Here is a 19,202-nt window from a genome sequence, read left to right on the forward strand (position 1 = left end):
GCAGTGTTGGCTTTGCAGTGTGAGGCTTGCACAGAGTTGGGTTTGCAGTGCAGGGTTTGCACAGAGTAGTCTTTGCAGTGTAAGGTTTGCACAGTATTGGGTTTGTAGAGTAAGGTTTGCACAGAGTAGGATTTGTAGAGTAAGGTTTGCACAGAGTAGGATTTGTAGAGTAAGGTTTGCACAGAGTAGGATTTGCAGAGTAGGGTTTGCAATGTAAGGTTTTCACAGTGTTGGATTTGCACACAGCAGTGTTTGTAGTGTAAGGTTTGTACAGAGTCGGTTTTGCACTGTAAGGTTTGCACACTGTTGGGTTTGCAGTGTTTCTCCACAGGGGAGCTTGCCTGCTGTGATGTCCTGACAACAGCAGGTTGAAGTCCAACAAGTTTCTTTGATAGTAAACCCACTAGCTTTCGGGGTTTGCCCCTTCGTCAGGGGTAGTAAACGAAAGCGTTTACTACCAAATAAACCTGTTGGACTTTAACATGGTGTTGCGAAACTTCTTACCGGGTTTACCCCAATGCAACACCAGCATCTCCCCATCATGATGTGCTTCAGCAGGTGGTCCTGAGCCAGCCTGGGACTACATCTCCCAGAGTGCAGAGCGCGCGCACATGCGCACACCGGCGCTCGCTGCCTGGCAGACGGCGGTTACCGTTGGCCGTGCGGAGGTGGCGGAGGCGGAGGGAATATCCCGGCGAACCGAGCCGTGCACCCGACATACACCAGGCCCGGAGACGGCAGGGCTGCCAGCGATTTCATCGTGGAGTGTTGCGGAGGCTTTGCCAACCTGGATTACCGCAAGGTATCGCTTCTCACTCGGCAGCCAGCCTGTGCAGGCCTATATGGTTGCTATGGTTTCCTGCCCCCCCCCCCCCCCTTCTGTTGCACCGTTAAATGTGCTCCGCCCGCCGCTGTACCCCTTTCCAACTGTTCCCGGGGAGGGGCAGAGAGCGCCTTCAATCAGCACCCCCTCTCCCACAACCCCTTGAACTCACAGGGCGTGTAGGGACAACCTGTTGTCCTAGAGTGCAGTTAAATTCCACTTAATTCCCCAACCTGCCCACCTGTAGTTATCTATTTGTTTTATTAGGGTCACAAGTAGGCTTACATTCCCACCGCCATGAAGTTATTGTGAAAATCCACTAGTTGCCACACTCCGGCCCCTGTTCGGGTACACTAAGGGAGGATTTAGCACGACCAGTAACACCTAACCAGCACGTCTTTTGGGCTGTGGGAGGAAACCGGAGCACCCAGAGAAAGCCCATGCATACGTGGGGAGAATGTGCAGACTCTGCACAGATAGTGACCCAAGCCGAGAATTGAACCCGGGTGCCTGGCGTTGTAAGGCAGCAGTGCTAACCACTGTGCCACCATGCTGCCCCAGATGATTGCCCATGCTAAATTGCCCTGTAGTGTTCAAAGATGTGAAAGTTTAGATGGATTGGCCATGCTAAATTGCCCCTTTGTATCCCAAGATGGCTAGGTTGACGGGATTAGAGGAGTTAAGTATGTGAGGTTACGTGGATAGTGTCTGGGTGGGGTATTCTGCCAGTATTGGTGGACCGAATAGCCTGCTTCTGCACTGTGGGGATTCTATGTTGATTTTATTTTAACAAGGATTTCTAATTGTTTGATGAGAATTACACTCATTTGTTGAATAAAGTAATATGCTCAGCTCACACTCCTCAAAAGTAGGGATTTTTCAGCTTTCATTATCTGAAGCTATCAAGTCAAAAGCATGCATGAGGCACGGTATACTGTGTGTATATAATCAAGAGACAAAAATGAACAGTCAGAACGATCAATGATCTTATGATGCAATGACAGTTGGACAATATTCAATTTTGATGCGTTTAACGTAGCGTCCCTCTGAATTGCCCCAGCAAGCCACTCAGTTCAAGGACAGTTAAGGATTGGTAACAAATGCTGGCCTGTCATCAATGGCCACACTTCATGAAAAATTAAAAATTAATTAATCACGTTGAAAATAGAAATAGCAGGTAAATAAAAGTGGATCTTGCTCTTCGTGGGGATGGAATGCATTTATCTATTTTGGGGTTGTGAGTTCTGTTCTTCAGAAATTCGTAAGTCACTTGTACTTCTATGTAAAGCTTTAACATTGAACGCAAAGTTGGCAACAATAACACCTGAAGAAGGACTGCAATTTGCAAGTCAAAAATTAATCACATCTAAGCACATTTAATGTTTATTCGCTCAAATCTGATCATTTGCTTAAAAGAATTAAGTGCTGCTGTGTCTCCTAAGAAAGCTCAATTTCAATTATCTGCTGTATCATTGTGCCATCATTTAGAATCCATATAAATCAAGCTTTCCTATATACTACAGTGTGTTTACAGATGCAAAGTGCAATTATTTTATACTGATGCTTATCACCACGATGATTCACCAACAAAGATAGAATGTTCCCCGATTATCCCTTTTTTCTCTGGCGGTGTACAAACTGTGCTGTTGTACGGATCATGTTCTCAGAACTTTGCAATCCTTGATCTGAACATCACAAGTAACTGAGCCTCTCGTGTAATGTGTCTGTAACAAGTTGTCCACAAGGTCTTTGCTCTTATCATGTCTTTGTTCACATCGTCATCTTTTAATAGAGCATTCCTGGAATCCTCTGGCTGGTAATTTGTTTCTGATTTTCACACTTCTCTCAACCCTGTACAGCTTCCTTGAATTATGTTCTATTCTTAAGATACCAGCAGCTGCAATTATAGATTAACTCTATTTTTATGATTCATATTGAATCATGAAATGTTACGGCATAAAAATTGGTCACTTGGCCCATCAAATCCTTCCATCGCCCTGTGCTGAGCTGAAGCCTAATCTCATTCCTCTACTTGTCTTTCATTTTCTGAAATCCTTCTGTGTTTTAGCGTGTTACTTTTGTAAATATTTTATTCATTTAATGATATTGGGTACACATCCACTTATCATTTTTAATGTGATCGAAAGTAGAAACCATTATTTTCAAAGTATTCCACTTGTAACACGTGCTATAGTTAACCACAAATGTAGGTTGTGATTTTCTGCTGCTGCCAGTGGTGGGATTCGTGGTGGGCAGGGCTGCTTAATTTGGTGTAATCCCTGCTGGTGGAGAGTTGAATTTTTTCCTCCTGCCTTTGACTGAACAAAGGCGAGTCAAGTTAACTGACAAACAATCTTGGGAACCCAGGAGAGGCACAGTAGCACAGTGGTTAGCTCTGCTGCCTCACAGCGCCAGGGACCTGGGTTCAATTCCGTCCTCGGGTCACTGTCTCTGTGGAGTTTGCACATTCTCCCCATGTCGATGTGGATTTCCTCTGGGTGCTCCGGTTCCCACTCTCAGTCCAAAGATGGGCAGGTTAGGTGGCTGCTGATGCTAAATTAGGGTTACAGGGATAGGGCCTCAGTGGGATTGTTGTCGGTGCAGGCTCAATGGGCCGCATAGCCTTCATTGTACGGATTCCATGATTTGCACTCATTAGCATCTCAAACATGCTAATTAAAAGGCCACCCCACCAGAATTATGTTCGTCCTCCAATTTAAGTTCGCCGCCAGTGAGAATTTAGAATGTTCAGTTTTACGACTGTAAAGTGGTGAGTGCCTGGTGAACTTTGTCAAAAGTCATTTTCCATGACTCTTCAGATCAGTTGATGTTGTTTTCACCTTCTCTGGGATCTTGCATAACTCACTCTAGTGCCAGTAGCAAATGCTGCACCAAGGCTGAGATGGGAGAGTTTAGGGTGGAAGGGTGGACAAAGCTTTGACAAAGGGTCATCTGGACTTGACACGTCAGCCTTTTTTCTTTCCTTAAAGCTGCTGTCAGACCTGCTGAGATTTTCCAGCATTTTCTCTTTTGGTTTCAGATTCCAGCATCCGCAGTAATTTGCTTTTATCATAGAAATCAGCAGCTGCTCCATTCAAATCTTGTTTTGGTGTCTCAGGTGTCAGAAATGCGATACGCGCAGGGTGGTTCCTGGTAATAGAGAAAATTCTAAATTATTATCAACAGTTTTGTAGCAGAGAGCTTGGAAAACAGTGGGAAAATCAGACAGAGTCAGCATCAATTTTCAAAAGGAAAATCATGCTCGACAAATCTACTGGAAGCCGTCTGTATATGTAATTAGTAGAGTTGATGAGTGCAAGTCAGTGGATATAGTTTATTTGGATTTTCGGAACGCTTTTGACAAAGTCCCAATAAGAGGTTACTGTGTAAAACTAAAGCATGTGGGAATGGGGGTACTATATTCAGATGGCTAGAAATTGGTTGGCAGACAGGAAACAAAAAGTAGAAATAAACTTTTTCTGAATGGCAGGCAGTGACTACTTAGTTCCTGCAGTGACCAGTGCTAGGACCCCAAGTATTCACAATATATATTCACGATTTAGATAAGGGAACTAAATGCATATCTCCAAATTTGCAAATGACACAAAGCTGGTGGGAGGGTGAGCTGTGAGGACGTTGCAGAGATACTTCAGTGTGATTTGGACAAGCTGAGTGCGTGGGCAATTGCATGGCAGATACAGTATAATGAGGATAAATGTGAGGTTATTCATTTTGGTGGCACAAATAGGAGGCAGATTATTATCTGAACGGCTTTACATTGAGAGAAGGGAATGTGGAATGAAACCAGGGTGTCCTCGTACACCAGTTGCTGAAGGTAAGCACGCAGGTGCAGCAGACAGTAAAGAAGGCAAATGGTAATTTGGCCTTCGTAATGAGAGGATTCAAGTACAGGAACAGGAATGTCTTGCTGCAATTATACAGGGCTGTGGTGAGGCCACATCTGGAATATCATGTGCAGTTTTGGTTTCCTTATCTGAGGAAGGATATTCTTGCTATAGAGGGAGTGCAGATAATGTTTACCAGGCTAATTCCTGGAATGGCAGGACTGCGGAGAGAATGAGTTGGTTCGCATTATATTCACAGGAGTTTAGAAAAATTAGGGGGGATCTCATAAAAGCTAAAAAATTCTAACAGGGCCAGACAGGAAGGATTTCTCGATAGTGGGGATGGCCAGATCTGGGAGTCATAATCTGTGAATGTAACCATCACTTAATGTTTCTGTCTCAGGCACTTTCCCGGACTCAGCAAGAGATCCGTCTGTCAGCAGCACAAATATATATTCGAGGCTATAAGTAATGTTCTGTTTTGTGTACAGGATGCCATTAGTTTCCCTGCAGACTTGGCATCTTGGATTCAAAGAGCTTTAGCCATTTCCCAGTTAGCAAGTTCCTTTCAGGTTCAGGATGCTGTCGGCTGCAACCCTCGTTGCCAGAAAGACTCCAACTCCTACCTTGGACCCCTTCATCGACTTAAAGTCCTTCTGCTCACTCAATATCCAGGTTTTTTGTGTGTAAGATTCCCTGGTAGCTGCCACAACTCCTTGACACTAAGGAGTTACCAACTCTCTCAGCTTTGTAGATCCGTGGTTAGCTTCTAAGGGTAAGAACCTGACAGGTGACCCCCCCCCTTATGATAACATGCTATGTTCTGAATATTATGACTTCTATACTCTTTCAGTCATGTTGTTATGTCCAACTGTTGGGTACATCCTGATAGATGGGTGGCAATTGATGGGATAATGACCATGGCACTATTTATCATCCATCCATGAGTCTTGGCAGCCAATTAACGATGTTTCCCCTGGCTGGTGTATCAAGAGTAAGAAGTCCCACAACACCAGGTTAAAGTCAAACAGGTTTATTTGGTAGTAAGCGTCACTAGCTTTCGGAACGATGTTCCTTCGTCAGGTGAGTGGCCACTTTAACTTGCTAACTTTAACACTGTGCCACCCCAATGTAATGGATAGTGAGGGAAAATGGTGCAGAGGTAGATGTTCAGCCATAATCTGTCTTGAATTTTTTTAAATCATTGCATGTGAGCATCACTGGCTGGGCCAGCATTCATTGCCCTTCCCGAATCGCCCTTGAACTGAGTGGCTTGCTAGGCCATATCAGAGGGCATTTAAGAGCCAACCACATTGCTGTGGCTCTGGAGTCACATGTAGGCCAGACCAGATAAGGACAGAAGATATCCTTCCCTAAAAGACATCAGTGAACTAGATGGGTTTTTACGACAGTCAACAACGGTTTCATGGTCATCAGTAGTACTGTACACTCATGTTGCTCCTAGTTGGAACAAGAGCACATTAAGCAACCAATCACGTGATGTCCTATGGCATCATCATGCGTTTGCTTGGGCAAATGGGCAGTCTATCCTGACAGCCTGTAAAACAAAAACCTTCGCAGTGAAGTTCTTGTGTGTCTGTATCTTTCTGATCTGCAAGCCTATCCTTTAAAAATTCCACAATTAGACTGTTAATTCCAGATTTTTATTGAATTCAGATTCCATCATTTGCCATGGCAGGATTTGAACCTGTGTTTCTGGATTACTCGTCCAGTGACAATGCACCATCATCTTCCCTTGAATAGCAAAGCGGGCTTGTCGGGCCAAATGCCACACTCCTATTTCTACGTTCCTTTTGACTCTTGTGCATCTGACACATAGAGGGAAATCCACACCATACTGTTTATTTTCCAGCCAGTCAAGGCATTGCTTTTTGAGTTTTAATTTTATCTCTGAATAATTCTGCAGATTAAGTTTTCAGAATTGCAAGGTACAACTGTTTTCTGCATTTACCACCCACTCTGATACAGCTATGTTGAAATATATTGTACATATCACAAAACAATTGGCATGTGTCACATGACTATTCTTGACTCACTGTTAAACACTGCAGTGAGTAATTTCTTCAATGATTGTGAGTCTAATTAACAAAGATTGTATTCATTTTCTCATACTTTTTAAGAGTTGTGGCCATCAATTTCACAATATTTCACAGAGCCAGTAAAATAAAGTTGAAGTGCTAGCTTCCAGCTAATGGTCAAACCATGTGTTTGTTGTCACTATTGCTATGTTCCATATTTGCGAAAGTAAAGTTTGTGAAGCAATCACTATAATTTGCTTAATAGTTTGGAGAATTACAGTTTACATTTCCAAACCATAACTGTTTTTAATTAAACTTGACTTTCTTCTCCCACAGTAATACGTACTTACAGGCTGTGTTGACACATTTTTATCATCTATAATATTATGCTTGTGTTTTTTTTCATTCACCATTGCAGGCATTGCTTTCCTTTTTATTAAAAAATCCATCTACTCTCATCAGAGCATTGACCAGAGAGAGTGCCGTTCTAAAACTGGCAATGCCTCTTCCACTTGGTCATTTATATGTTAGCTTCGACTGATTATTTAACTGTGGAAGACATCACTGTCAATTCTTTATTCATTTGATGAGTCCGGGTCGCCAGATGGTGATCAGCAATCGGAACCATTACATTTTCCCTGTCCCATGTCCAGGGGTGCCGAGGCTCAGGCAGGGAATTATGCCTGTCTGTGTTCTTGCTGCGCTTTCTGACTGGCGTTTGAAGTTGAACCAAGTAGATCATTTGGGACAGTTCAATGGCCTTCCTATCTAGTAAAATAACATTAAACAGCTAAAAGCTGCGTGAGTCTTATTTGAATTTGTCAAAAATAGAAATATAAAAATGTTTCTTTCAGATTGATCTTTCCATAATGGACAATATTTTTGGCTACTTCGATTGGACAGACTTAAAGTTTAATATCGCTGTCCTGGCTGTTGCTTTCAACCCATTGTTCTGGAATATTGTGAGTATTGGATGTTGCTTATACTGTTCTGCATATTTACTGCATTCTCTGTTTGATGTATTTTCATACCTTTTGTCAAGAGTGGATTTGTTCCAAAAGTCTCCACCCAAATATCCCCCTGAGAGCAATAGAAATCTATCTACAAAATAGCATAAAAATAGACCAGGTGGATATTCTCACTAAGTGTCAAATAGGACCTTGGCATGTAAGGGATGCTGATCGGCGGAGACATCAGATTTATTGAAAAATACTCAAAATCTTAAAGTTCCAGTTTGATATAAATTCAGTAAAAAGCAAAAAATGAACAAACACAGAGGTGACCAATCTGACCCCTGAAAAAGTGACATTCATGGAGTTCTTCAAATATTTCTGCTGGTTCCACACCACCCCAGCATTAACCTCTGAAAATAGAGTTTATTGAATAATAAATACACACAACCTTTTGTAATCGTTCCCAACTTTCGAATCCCTTCAATAACTTCTTCCTGTCATCTCTCTGGAGCTCTTCTTTGTATCTGTTCTGCTCCCAGAGGCTGAAAGCTAGGTCGAATAATTTTATGGTCTCAGCAAATACATAAATTTTCAGGCCCTGTATAAGCCTACCGTGGCTTTGCTTAGAATCTCCTGCAGCCTTTTTGATTTATTATTGTCACATGTATTACTATACAGTGAAAAGTATTGTTTCTTATTGTAATACTGACAAAGCATACCATTCATAGAGAAGGAAAGGAGAGAGTGGAGAATGTAGTGTTACAGTCATAGCTAGGTTGTAGAGAAAGAGCAACTTAGTCCATTCAAAAGTCTGATGGCAGCAGGGAAGAAGCTGTTCTTGAGTTGGTTGGTATGTAACCTCAAACTTTCGCACCTTTGTCCTGACGGAACAAGGTGGAAGAGAGTATGTACGGGATGCGTGGGGTCCTTAATTATGCTGGCTGCTTTACCGAGGCAGCAGGAAGTGTAGACAGAACCAATGGACGGGAGGCTGGTTTGCATGATGGATTGGGCTACGTTCATGACTTTTACTATGCAAAAAAAAGTCATGGAAAAATCAACTGCTGAGGCAAAAATTTAAATAAGTCAATATAAAAAACATGAATTGAAATAAAGAAAACGTAAAATCAAAATTAATCATTACTGAAAGATTTTGGGGAAAGAAAGTGATAATTTTCTTGTATTGGATTTTTTAAGATCCCCATGAACACCATCAGAGGAGTTCTTAACGTAGCACTTCCACTTACGCTATAGATGCTGGACTTGCTCAGATCCAGTTTACTTTGCTGACAGTGTTAAAATGAGGAGGAAAATGTATAGAAGTATTGATAAGTTCCTTATGCAGGTGGTCTGTGAAGAGAAATAATGAAAAAATGAATTATAAAAAGATGCACTTTACAATGCAATAAACAGTACAGTATTTCCTTTCACACTGATGGATGTGTGTGCATTGTTTTTCAGTACTTGTTCATAATGTGAAGAAGGGAAGGCGCACTATACTGAAGCATTTGTGAAGAACATGATGCTGACTACTCTTTCATTAACAGTGCAGTAATTAATGATTTTTAAAGATTGGCAAGAGCTGATTAGATACCTTATGACTTTTACTTGAAATGTGCTGTTTGTGACAGAGTGATCCATTCTTATTTTGCTTTCAATTTTATTTTCAAGAATTTTATTTACAAGTTTAAAAGCTTATATTTTTGATAAAGATTTCCCCATGGAAGGCATCACATCTAAGCCCAGTCCTTACCTTGTGTCTCTACAGCACACTTTGCAACAAGGATAGAAATTAGATGTAGAAGCCCTGGCTGATGATTTGCTCCGTGCAGGACCACTGAGGAATATTGAAACATTCTAAATGGGGCCCTGGCTGAAAATCGGCCAACTCTATACATACTGAGAATTGAAGCTGAGATTTCTCTGATCTGAATGACTCGGATGCATACCACAAACTGATTTACCTATTAATCCATCAGCATCACAGAATTCCAAAAAATCTCCAACCTCTTGAGTGAGTGAACTTCTCCTCATCTCATTCATGGGGCGGCATGATGGCACAATGCCAGGGACCTGGGTTCGATTCCCGGCTTGGGTCACCATGTATGTGGAGTTTGCACATTCTCCCCGTGTTTGCATGGGGTTTCCTCTTGGTGCTCCGATTTCCGCCCACAGTCGAAAGATGCGTGGGTTAGGTGGATTGGCCATGGTAAATTGACCCTTAGTGTCAGGGGGACTAGCTACGGTAAATGCGCAGGGTAATGGGGATAGAGTGTGGGTAGGAGTGTTGTCAGTGCAGACTCAATGGACCAAATGGCCTCCTTCTGCACTGTAGGATTCTATGATGAATAGCTGCCTTATGCAGAGGCATTGCCTCCTGGTTCTCGTCACTGCCTCTCATGAGACAAAAAAAGGCACTGTTACATTTCTGTAGTGCCTTTTGGGACCACTGGATTTTGTAAAGTGCTTTGCAGTCTGTTACTTTTGAAGTTCAGTCACTGTTGCAATGTCGGAAATGTGGCAGCCAGTTTGCGCACAACGAGCTCCCACAACAGCAATGTGAAAATGACAAGATAATCTGGGCAGAATTTTATCAACATTTGTCACTGTCAGATTCAGAATGAAAATTGGCATGTGTCTCTCCAGATGCACAATGTGCTTTGAAACCAGATTTCCTGGCACTCAGTGTACGGAGAAAATGAGGGCATGCTTTGTGCCGTCACCCTGGCGGGGTGCGACTTGGTTGAGCTGGCAAGGCCTGCTCCACAGAGAGCGGGTGCCAGTGCTGCAAATGAACCATCCTTTAAAGGGCAAAGGGAACACTCTCCACCCCGAAGCAAGCACTGGGCTGACCCCCCACCCCTCCCTCCAGCATCACACAAGCAGCAGGGTGCAGGAGGCAGTGCCCAACATTGCCACAGGGAGCAGTCCCAGGGCAGCTCTTCCCCTGGGACGATACTTACCTTGGTGCCCCCGGTGGGTGCCCAAGACTGATTCCCGTTTTTATATGGCTGTTGTAAGCATTGGTAAGGTATGAATATTCACTAAGGGGGGAACTACATGGCAGGGTGGGCCTTTAAAGATGTTGAAATTTATGAGAGTAAATGGAAATGAGGTTGGAATTTCATTGCGTCACTGGCAAAGGGTGGAGAAAATTGGAAAACGAGATCTTTTTGGCTAGAATCCCGTTCCCCGACTCTCGCGGGATTTTGGGCCCACGTTGTTTACATTGACGATTAACGTCGGCTCAAACTCGCCCCAGCAGTATTTTTATGTTAATTGAGGTGTACATATTGCAGATGATACAGCTGATAATACCTCTGCTTTTCTTCAAAATAGTATGTGTGCTTTTCATGAAATAAGAATTTCATGCATTTCAGTGAGTTCACTTTATTCATAACAATTCCAGAGATTATTGGCTCATTGTACTCAATCTCTTCTCATAAGGTAACACTCTCTTCTTAGGGATTAATGTAGTGAACCTTTGTTGCACCCCATCTAAGGCTTATATAACTCCCTTTGGTGGGAGACCCAATCTACACACAATACATCAGGTGTGGTCTCATCAAAATTAAATGTATTGCAGCTCAGCTTCCTTACCCTTATATTCCAGCCTTCTTGCAACAAAAACTAACCTATCTTTCTCTTTAGAGCAGAGGAGGATAGAGGCGATTTAATAGAGGTTTATAAGATGAGGAGGGGGATAGATCGAGTGGACGAGCAGAGACTGGATGTAGCTGTTGCTAGGGGGCATAACTATAAGGTTCGTGGTGGGAGATATAGGAGGGATGTCCGAGGTAGATTCTTCACTCAGAGTGTGGTTGGGGTGTGGAATACACTGCCTGCTGTGGTAGTGGAGTCGGACACTTTCGGAACTTTCAACCAGTTATTGGATAGGCACAGAATAATAGGGAGTGGGATAGCTTGATCTTGGGTGTGGACGTAGCTCGGCACAACATTGAGGGTCAAAGCGCCTGTACTGTGCTGTGCTGTTCTATGTTTTATCCTTGCCTTCCAGACTGCTTGTTGTAGCTGCTTGTTAACTTTGTGATTCCTGTATTGAAAACACCCGTTAAATCTAAATATTTAATAGCTTCACAGTTTTTTTAATGAAAGTTAATGCTTTTCTATTCCTCCTAGCAAAGTGAACTTTTCGAGTCTTCCACACATTTCATACTTTGTGTCACCATCTCACACAATCAGTAAAGTAGTTTGTATATCTTTGGAGCCTCTTTGCATCATTCAGCTTACTTTTCCACTTAATTTTGTATCATCAGCCTACTTAAACATATTACACATGATCCCCTCATCCCCTCTAAGTAGCTGAGACCCAGACACTGAAAATTACTCATTTATTCTTATTTGGTATTTTCTGCGTATTGGCTAATTCTTAATCCATACCAACATGATTTCTAATTCCATGGAACCTAATTTTGTGTAACTGCCTCTTGCCTATCACTTTATGAAGTGTCTTTTGAAAATCTAAATATACCACATCCACGTATTCCTGCTTACTTGTCTTGTCAGATTTCATCCTCAAAAAAAGTCCAATAGATTCATAAATTATAGAACTGTTGCGTCTCCCTAATATAAGTGTCCTGAGACTCATTGTCAATTGTCATAAAAATCCATCTGGTTCACTAATGTCCTTTAGGGAAGGAAATATGCTGTCCTTACCTGGTCAGGCTGACATGTGACTCCAGATGCACAGAAATGTGATCGACTCTTAAATGGCTTCAGCGATGAGCAAAAAATACTGATCCAGCCAGTGACGCGCACATCCCAAGAATTAATAAAGTCCCAAATAATAGATTCTAGCATTTTCCCTACTACTGATGTCGAGCTAACTGGCCTATAGTTCCTAGTTGGCTAATCCTTGATCTCAATGCCACATTCCCAATTTCTCCTCATACCCCATAATGCCATTACAATTGAAAATGTTATCTATCTCTTTCCTGAATACATTTAGTAACTTGGTCTCCACTATTGACTGTGGTGGAGAATTTCACCAGTTCACTACCCTTTGAGTGAAGACATTTTTCCTCAGCTCAGTCCTAAGTGGGCCATCTCATATCCTGAGACTATGTCCCCTGGTTCTCAATTTCCTCAACCGGGGAAAACATCCTCCCTGCATTTAATCTGTCCAGCCCTGTAAGAATTATATATGTTTTAGTCAGATCTCCTCATTCTTCTAACCTCTAGTGAATACAGGCCATGTCAAACCAATCTCTTTTCACATTACGGTTCGGTATCAGTTTAGTGAACCTCCACTGGACTCCCTCTACGGCAAGTACATCCTTTCTTAGGTAGGGAGGCTATAACTGCACACGATTCTGCAGGTGTCGTCTCATCAAGGCCCTGTACTGCTGCAGTAAGATATCCGTACTTCTGAACTCAAGTTCTCTTGAAATGAAGGCCAACGTACCATTTGCCTTCCTAATTGCTTGCTGCAGCTGCCTTTCCACTTTAAGTGACTGGTGTACAAGGACACCCAGATCCCTTTGTACATTGACAGTTTCCAATATATCACCATTTAAACAATGCTTTTCATTTTCTGTTTCCTGAAGCCAAGAGTATAGCTCCACGTTTAGTCACGTGGGCCAAATGGTTAGCACTGCTGCCTCACAGTACCAGGGTCCCTGATTCAATTGCAGCCTTGAGTGCCTGTCAGTGTGGAGTTTGCATGTTGTCTCATGTCTGCATGGGCTTATTCTTCACTCTCCATCTTAATAAAGAATTCTGTCACATATGGTCATTCTTTCTCGAGGACTCCGCACAACAAGATTATTAATTAAGCGTTTCTCATTGCACAGTTCCCAGTCTAGAATAGCCTATTTTCTTGTTTAATACCTTTGTTGCATCTCCACTACTATTTTGGGGCAAAGAGACAACCCCCAACAATATTTACTGCCATAGAAACACTTCAGTGAAGAAGGAGGCCATTCGGCCCACCTGGCCTTGTCCCCATCACCCCAGATGTTTACCTAATTCTTCTAAGCTATGCATCCTGGGACACTAAGGGGCAATTTAGCATGACCAATGTACCTAACCTGCACATCTTTGGACTGTCAGAGGAAACCCACGCAAACACAGGGAGAATGTTCAAACTCCACACAGACAGTGACCCAAGCTGGGAATCAAACCCAAGTCCCTGGAGCTGTAAGGCAGCAATACTAATCACTGCGCCGCCTTGCTACCCGCTCTTCAGTGTTTTTTTAACTTCACCCATACAAATTCCATATCATAATTTTCTGAGCCAATATCCTTTGTCACTATTGCATTGATTTCCTCTTCTCCTAACAATACTACCGCACTTTCTTTCCCTTTGTTTTGTCTTTCCTAAATAATAAATACCTCTGCAAGTTCAGTTCCCAGGCTTGGTAACCCTGCAGCCATGCCTCTGTAACTGCAGCTATAACATAGCATATCATAAATCAGGACCGTGCCCGATTTCTTGGCTCTCGCCCAACGATGTGTGGAGTAAGCCGATAAAATCCCGGCCATGGTGTCCAGACCAGCATGAAAAGATTGGCACAGGGTCAAAACCCCTTTTGACTGGGGAGCAGCAGTGGGAGGTCATGTGATGATGCAACCAGGAAGAAATCCAACCAGAGTTGGCAACTGATTTGAGTAAACAAAAAATGAAGTTTTGATATAATTTTGAAATTGTGTTTCTGTACATAAACTCTTTATCTTTTATTGTTTGTTTTGTCTATGGCTTCTTCTAATATATTTCTTAAACCCAAATCATATTTTTTAGCCTCAGATATGGGAATTGTCAAGAGTGTTTTGTCCAAAATGCTGAAAGCAATTAGCAAGTGTGAAGTGATTTATGCTCAATTTGATTTGCATGTATCAGCAATTTGAGAGGTTTACTACTTAGCGTTGGCACTTTACCGCCCAGATTACTTTATGCGTAAGTTGACACTTCAGCTCATATAATAGAAGCTTTGATCGGCGAAGAGAAGAGGGGTGTGAAATTCAGCTCACTACTGCCTTTGGGTGCTTTGCTGCTTGGGGGACAGTGTGGCATCACGGCATGTGTTGCAGACTTCTGCCACACACGGTGCCAGATGCCATATTTATGAAGACTCTGTCTGCCAGAAGGATGCAGAGCAGGGAGATCATAAATGTTCAGAGGCTAATGCTAATTTGATGTCTGCTGTGTCATTTTAGAACTCCACATTCCAGCCAACATACTTTCTCAATCTAAGACAGCTGATAAGCAGTAGGAAGTACTCCCACCAGTGCTATTTAAAGGAATAATCAACTAGTTCCAGTTAGTTGCAGGTTGATTTTGCTGTTGCTATGATTGACCCAGTGTTTCATACTTTTCATAGTTGTTTCAAGTTGCAATAATTTGGAATGAAATTGGGATTGGTTGAATATGTCATAGTATCCCAGGAGTTTTTTGTTAACTGAGGAGGGCGAAACAATCAGTTGAGAACTACTGTTCTTAATAGGTAGGCTGTAAGTAATTATTTATTTAATTTTTATTTATTAGTGTCATAAGTGGGCTTACATTAACACTGCAATGAAGTTACTGTGAAAATCCCCCAGTCGCCACACACTCTGGCCATGCTGAATTCTCCTTCAATGAACCTAACCAGCATTTCCTTTGGACTGTGGGAGGAAACCAGAGCACTTGGAGGAAACCCATGCAGACATAGGGAGAATGTACAAACTCCACACACAGACAGTGACCCAATCTGGGAATCGAATCGGGTGCTTTGAGGCAGCAGTGCTAACCACTGTGCCACCATGCATTTAGTGAATGAACAGGGATTTTCTTTAGAACATTAATGTTCATGTCAGATTATGAGCTTTTATGTAGTACCATTTACAGTAAAACAGAATTCTAAATGTCCTTTAAATTTTGCTTTTGTATTTTTACCACACCTACATCTTGCACCTTAAGCAGCTGACCTCCTCCAACTCAGAAGGAACAATAAAACTGAATAGTAAACTCATGAAAAGCTTCTCCTGTAAACATTTATCCAAGGCACATTGTTAACATTTTTTTAAGTCTTTGTAGAAATGGAAAATCCTCAACTGTTCTCAGCAGTTTTTGTATCTTCAATTAAAGGTGACGGAGGTTATAACCAATCCCTCCTCTGTTCCACTTCATCAATAAAAATATTATTTAAAAAAAAACTATAGACCAAAAAACCTTTTATTCTCTTCCAATCCAAAAATTTCATATGAAGCATTGCTTAGAACATTCACAGTCGCTCACTTGGAAGTGATTACTTTGGAGATTGGAACTGAACATGTAGCATGTGGTACATGTTATAAGGAGCTTGGGAGTCTCAAAATAGCATATAATTTTATGACATGAATATTGATGTTTTTGAACTTCAAAGACTGGACTGTAGCTTGTGTGGAAAAGTAACCTTTTTTCTATTTTGTAATTTTAATGGAATTCCAGATTTCAGGACCTAGAATAGAAACTGAAGTTGTGTAATGAGATATTTTAGAAACAAACTCAAGGGCCAAGAATTGTCAGTTCAGTATTTGCAGCTTCAGACACAGGTGCCGGTATTTTACTGCCAGAGACTCGTAAGATCCCGCCCAAGGCCAATGGAGAATGCTGTTCTGCGAGCCTTGCCTGTCCGATTCTGGGGCAGCCGAGGTGGTAGAATTTCGGCAACATCTAAAATATAATTATTCGTATTTGATTTTCATCTTCGTTGGCACCTTTGCTGCCTAATCTAAAACATTGATTTCACACATCCTGATAAATCACTCATTTTTTAAGTGACAGGCAAAACTGTTTGCAGTTTCTGGCTACTACAAATAAAACGCGTGTAATCAAATTTTTTAATATTATTGATTGGAAACACAAAACTGTGCTGCCCAGCACAGAGAGAATAAAGCTTTTGAGTCTGGATGACCCTTCGTCAGAGTGAAGGGTGATCCAGACTGAACCATTGGCTCTATTCACTCTCCACAGGTGCTGCCAGACCTACTGAGATTTTCCAGCATCTGCGGTATTTTGCTTTTATACAAGTAGCGGTGAGGGACCATTTTAGAGATAATGACCATGATGTAGTTAGATTTTAGCATCATTATGGAAAAGGACAAAGAAAGAACAGGAATCTGTTAGGAGTCTATCCAGGTGAGGACAGCGGAGTGGTGAAGGTGATTAGCGGTTGCAGTTAAGATTTGCATAGGTGCAGTTACTGCGACCAGAAGGTGGTTTGTGGAGGAGCTTTTGTGAAGATCAGTTAAATCCCAAACAGCACTGCAGTGTTTCCCTCCCTACTTCCGCCTGTAACAAAAAAAAGTCATTGGGAGGACCACAAACAAGAGAGGGGAGTGAGATTCTTTTATCCTTTTACTGTATAAGGGCAATATGGCAGTTAGGGCAGTGGTATGCTCCTCCTGCCAGATGTGGGAAATGAGGGAGCAATCTACTCTTCCTGACAACTTTGTCTGCATGAAGTGTGTCCAGTTGCAGCTCCTCACAGACCGCATTGTTCGGTTGGGGCGGCAGGTAGATGCACTGTGGAGCGTACAGGAGGCAGAGAGTATGATAGACACCGGTTACAGGGAGGTTGTCACACCATGGGTTTAGACAGGTAGACGGGTGACCGCTAGGAGAGGCAGGCAGGTGGTGCAGGAGTGGCTATTCCCCTTTCAAACTGGTATACTGTTTTAGATACTGTTGAGGGGATAGCCTGTCAGGGGGAGATACAAGTAGCAGCCAGGCCTGTGGCACCACACCTGGTTCTGCTGTAGAACAGGGTCAGGCAAAGAGCAAGCTAGCAGTCGTAATAGGGGACTCGCTAGTTAGAGGCACAGACAGGTGTTTTGGTGTGCTGCCTCCCTGGTGCCAGGGTCAAGAACATCTCTGAGCGATTGCAGGACATTCTTAAAGGGGAGGGTGAGCAGCCAGAAATCGTTGTACACATTGGTACCATGACATAGGTAGAAAAAGGGATGAGGTCCTGAAGTGTGAATGTAGAGAGTTAGGCAGAAGGCTAAAGTGCAGGACCGCGAAGGTAGTCATTTCTGGACGACTAGCCACGTGCTAGTGAGAGTAGGAATAGTAAGATTAGCAGATGAATGCGTGGCTTGAGAGCTGGTGCAGGGGGCAGAGATTTGGATTTTTGGATCATTAGGATCTTTTCTGGGGAAGGGGTGACCTGTTCAAGAGGGACAGGTTACACCTAAACTGGAGGGGCACTAACGTCCTTGTGGGGAGATTTGCTAGAGCCACTCGGGAGAGTTTAAACTAGTTTGGCAGGAGGTTGGATCCAAAGCAGTAGGGAGACAGAAGGGAAGATTGAAAACAGCACAGAACGTAGAGATCACATTAAGTAATAAAGGCAGTGTCTAATCTTAGCATCAGACAGATCAGGCAAAAGCAAGACAGAGAGTGAGGGAAATCCAGATTAAATTGCATTCATTTCAATGCAAGAGGCCTGATGGGCAAGGCAGATGAACTCTGGGCATGGATGGGTACGTGGGACTGGGATATTATAGCAATTATTGAAACGCGGCTAAGGGAGGGACAGGACTGTCAGCTCCATGTTCCAGGGTACAGATGCTGTAGAAAAAATAGAAAAGGAGGTAAGAGAGGAGGGGAAGTTGCAATTTTGATTAGGGAAAACATCTTGGCAGCACGGAGGGGGGATATATCCGAAGGTTCAGCCACTGAGTCTATATAGGTAGAACTGAGAAATAAGAGGGGGAAATCATTTTGACAGATTTGTACTATAGGTCCCCAAATAGTCAGCAGGAAACTGAGGAGTAAATATGTAAGGAGATTACAGATAGCTCCAAGAAAAATAGGGTAGTAATAGTAGGGGATTTTAAGTTTCCTAACATTGACTGGGACAGCCATAGCATTAGAGGGTCGGATGGAGAGAAATTTGTTGAACGTATTCAGGAGGAATTTCTCTTTCAGCGTGTGGATTAGAGAGGGGGCGAAACCTGACCTCCTCTTGGGAAATAAGGAAGGGCAGGTGACAGAAGCGTTAGCGAAGGATCGCTTTGGGACCAGTGACCATAATTCTATTAGTTTTAAGATAGCTATGGAGAACGATAGGTCTGGCCCAAAAGTTAAAATTCTAAATTGGGGCAAGGCCAATTTTGATGGTATCAAGCAGCAACTTTCAAAAGTTAATTGGGGGAGCCTGTGGGAAGACAAAGGGACATCTGGTAAGTTGGAGGCTTTCAAGAGTGTGTTAACCAGGGTTCAGGATAAGCAGATTGCTCTTAGAGTGAAGGGCAAGGCTGGCAGAAGTAGGGAACCCTGGATGACTCGGGGATATTGACGCCATGGTCAAGAAGAAGGAGGAGGCACATGACATGCATCGGCAGCTGGGATCAAGTGAATCCCTTAAAGCAGGCGTCGGAGTAGAGTTAAGAGAGAAATCAGGAAGGCAAAAAGGGGACATGAGATTGTTTTGGCAGATAAGGCAAAGGAGAATCCAGAGAGCTTCTACAAATACATAAAGGACAAAAGAGTAAGAAAGGAGAGAGTAGTGCCTCTCAAGGATTAACAAGATCATCTATGTGCGGATTCATAAGAGAT

At 42.6% G+C, this 19,202-nt stretch overlaps 1 protein-coding gene across 1 annotated transcript in view; it reads left to right on the forward strand.

Annotated features, from left to right (window-relative positions):
• Nucleotides 1–624: 624 nt before the first annotated feature.
• The window catches only part of pemt (phosphatidylethanolamine N-methyltransferase), a 107,374-nt gene continuing 88,796 nt past the window's right edge, over nt 625–19,202 (forward strand). The window contains exons 1-2 of the mRNA XM_080206302.1: nt 625–802; nt 7,562–7,669. Of these exons, the coding sequence (XP_080062428.1) occupies nt 7,577–7,669 (93 nt within the window). The 5' untranslated portion in view covers nt 625–802; nt 7,562–7,576. The remainder of the gene's footprint in view (nt 803–7,561; nt 7,670–19,202) is intronic.

This window comes from Carcharhinus amblyrhynchos, chromosome 18 (assembly GCF_965287045.1).
Source record: "Carcharhinus amblyrhynchos chromosome 18, sCarAmb.v2.hapA, whole genome shotgun sequence".
NCBI classification, from domain to species: Eukaryota; Metazoa; Chordata; class Chondrichthyes; order Carcharhiniformes; family Carcharhinidae; genus Carcharhinus; species Carcharhinus amblyrhynchos.